The sequence below is a fragment of the Hermetia illucens genome, chromosome 4 (assembly GCF_905115235.1).
Source record: "Hermetia illucens chromosome 4, iHerIll2.2.curated.20191125, whole genome shotgun sequence".
Lineage (NCBI taxonomy): Eukaryota > Metazoa > Arthropoda > Insecta > Diptera > Stratiomyidae > Hermetia > Hermetia illucens.
This window is the reverse complement of record NC_051852.1, coordinates 159,784,090-159,787,651: the sequence shown is the minus strand read 5'-3', so window position 1 is coordinate 159,787,651 and position 3,562 is coordinate 159,784,090. Positions and strand designations below refer to the sequence as shown.

At 45.6% G+C, this 3,562-nt stretch overlaps 1 protein-coding gene across 1 annotated transcript; it reads right to left on the bottom strand.

Annotated features, from left to right (window-relative positions):
• Positions 1-700: 700 nt before the first annotated feature.
• Positions 701-1,530, bottom strand: LOC119654747 (trypsin delta-like). The gene has a single exon (XM_038060278.1). The coding sequence runs from the start codon at positions 1,513-1,515 to the stop codon at positions 772-774; it is 744 nt and encodes a 247-aa protein (XP_037916206.1). The 5' UTR covers positions 1,516-1,530; the 3' UTR covers positions 701-771.
• Positions 1,531-3,562: the final 2,032 nt, after the last annotated feature.

Genomic DNA, 3,562 nt, shown 5'->3' with positions numbered 1-3,562 from the left:
GGTGATATTAAGCTTGACGCCATTGTCGACAGGAAAAACCTCTCAACCCGTTTGAGCGATGATGTCGATGTAGTCTCGTGAACATTAAGCCGTGTCTTTTTCTTGCTGGCTTGTTAGTAAAACTTTTGCGGTCAGCACGATTGCTTCCTGTATTTTCCGTGCTTCCAGGCAGGTCGATGCTGATCTAAGTTTTTATTAGCCCAAAGAAGGCATTTGACAGCGCGCACAGGGAGTTTAATTGAGTACCCTGCGCAGGAGAGTATTCCGGAGAAATTGACAGAGCAAGTAATAGGTCTTGTGGCTTAGAGGTCCTATACCATATCCTTTGTACGGGGAAGGTGAGCGATTCTCGGAATGAGGAATGGTGCCTCTGGTGGCATCGACCGCCTCTGGTGCCTCTGGTTGATTGATGCCTTAAACTCCAAGCACACCGTTTTCGCGCCGAAGTTCATCGATATTACTGTCGAGGGTCTTGGACTTACAATCATCTGATCTGCGGATGGGTCTACATCATAGTTTTTCTATCCCAGATACATCCCTTATAGGTTAGACTTTCCGCTATTACCAGACCCTAAGTGTCACGTATCAAGATCCTTCATACTATTGCATTCAGGGGATTTGCAAGTATTCAATTGATCATAATATCTTGAATAGGCTGATGATCAAATACAAATAGAAAATGAGATTTCAATTCAAACAATTTTATTGGGTTTGCAATGTTTTTATTTTAAATTGAACAACGATAAAACATGGTTTCATCTATCGCTACATTTATGAATTGGCTTCAATCCAGGACTTAAGAGCAGCAACGTTGGAATAAACACCTGGATATTGGGCACGAGCACATCCGTATCCCCATGATACAATACCAACCAATTTTCCGCTTTGGATCAATGGACCGCCAGAGTCTCCTTGACAGGCGTCCTTGCCACCAGCATCAACACCAGCGCACAACATAGTTCCGGTGATAGAACCACTTCCATATTTGCTGTTGCAAGTAGCAGTGCTGACAACATTGACATCAACGACTTGAAGGGTTGAAGCAGCTGAACCTCCTTCACTGGTGGTACCCCATCCAGTAACGGTGACGACGGATCCAGCAGCTGGAGCTGAGCTGGTAAGAGCAATGAGTTGGATAGAGCTGGACAAAGTGAATGAGCTGGCAAGGATCAAGACAGCGACATCATTGCTCATGGTGCTGCTGCTGTAGCTTGGATGAACCTTGACTTGGGAGACCTTGATGGAAGTTCCTCCTGAGGTGCGGGAACTGGTACCAGCAACAACGGTGAGGACGGAGGCTGAAGTTCCTTGGACACAATGGGCAGCGGTAACAACAACGTTGGCCTTGTAGAGGGATCCTCCGCAAATGTGGCTACCAGAGTACCTCAAAGAAATTTGATGGGGGTAGCTTTGGATGGTGGTAGCCTTACCGCCAACAATGCGCCCATCCAACAATGGGACAACATCAGCGGCAGCGCAGGCCAATAAAGCGGTCAATACAACAAAACGGAACATTTTGTATGCTGAGTCTGAGTAAGTTGGGCTCCCTTTTATATTATTCTGATTACAATGTTGTCACAAATTGTAATCGGTGGATTTCTTGTTCAAGTGAATCTATTTTTAAGAAAACAATCGAATTTGAGACATCAGTCACTTTGAAATCCACTGAGATTAGCTGAAGATCGAATTCAGTAGCGACGTTATCGTTGGAAGCAAATTTTTGCAGAAAAAGTGGCACTTACTGGATCGAAAAGAATTTCAATGCGTTACGATGGATGAATGACCGTATGATCTTTTATCTATTTCATTGTTTGTTTCAGATATGTATTCCTATTTGTAATATCTTGGAAACTCCGCCAAGCTATTAACATAGCATGCTGGTCCCAAGCCTAGGTAAAGGAGGAAGGTTTGAGGCAACCTACTATTCTCAGTAAAACAAAAATAAAATGCAAATGGTTGGAGTTATCCTACCTCTTTCGGTGACAGGTTCCGCGACAGGTCGACCAAGGCAATGCATCCAATGTCGTTAGAAACAACATGATCAAGTTATAAGCCTCGGCAAAATGCTGAGGCGTCCACCTCAGTCAATACGGCAGAGCGGACCCCGGTTCTGTCGAGAAATGGGCAAGGTTTCATGACGAATGGACAGCGTCGGGACATAAGTAAGTTAGTCCGAGCAAAACAAATACGTGACTGCTCGCTAAATGTTGGCACCCTAACTGGAAAGACTGAGAAACTTCCAGGAGCCCTTCGGGAAAGACGCATGGATATTTGCGCTTTGTAAGAAACCCGATGGACTGGTGCCAAAAGCTGGGACTTTTTGGGTTTGAATGAAACCTAAACGACAAACAAAGCAATGTATACTGCCCAATTGGTCCGTCTAGCATTCCCACCCTCTCCAACCAACCCTCCTCCTCACCAACCAATCCACTCTCCATAGAGAAAATAACTACTCTTTTCTTGACCTATTCTTGTGAGCAATCACCTACTCATCCACCGCAACTCTCTTCTCTCCCCTCAAGACCTACGAACCATTCCAGGCCGGAGCGACAACGAGGGTGTTTCCCTGCACATTAACACCTCTGATCGCCTACCAAAACCCAATCAAAACGCGTTCCTAACTACGCTCTCACTAATTGGCAACTCCTTAACCGCAATCTAGCTGACAACCTATCGGTTGCCCACCTTCCATCCACCACTTCCAATTCAGAAATCGACTCCGCTGTCTAAAAGTTCCTGGTAACCCAAAGCGTATGATATGAAACAGGATCTGATCACCGTCCCACCTCACGTCCTAGACCTCATCAAATAAAAATCGATCTGACGACAACTCCACCGACTTAGATACGTATCCTAGTTCAAATCCCAAATTTATGCCCTCACTCAGTTCATCCAGTCCCACATTCAGGTACTTTACGCTGACCACGACGCAGTCAAGTACGCGGATATTTCGCTTCGTCAATCTCTTGTCCGCATTAACGAAATTCTGTCCGATCCTTACAGCCCTCCAACAGGCATCCCAGAAGATCAGTACTGTCAGCAACACTATTTTCCTTATACACTGCCGACATCCCACTTCACCATCCAACCAATTCCCCTCAAACTGCCAAAGTCATCCAATATGCTGACGACCTGATCCTCTATACCTCCTCCCGAAGCATATAAGCTGCACCAACCCGAACCAATAGCTCTATCCTAAGCCTCAACAAACTCCAACATTCTTAGAAACTCCTGCTCAATTCCAATAAATGTGAGACTATCGTCTTCCGTGGTAGCGCCACTTTAGTCCGCAAAATGATAGCCGACACCCGCAAACTAGAGATTAAAATCCAGGCATCCTCCATTCCTTCGATCCAACCCACCAAGTACCTCGGGGAACATATCAACACCCGTCTATCTCCTGTCCCTCAAGTAAATTTCATCCTTTCCAAATCCATCGCTGAGTTGATCACGCTCGGCCCATCCTAAAAAATCGCTATTCGTCCCAAAGTGAAACTCCTCTGCTACAAGCAGTTAATTCAGCCTCTGATCACCTATGGCTTCGTCACATGGTGCGACGCCT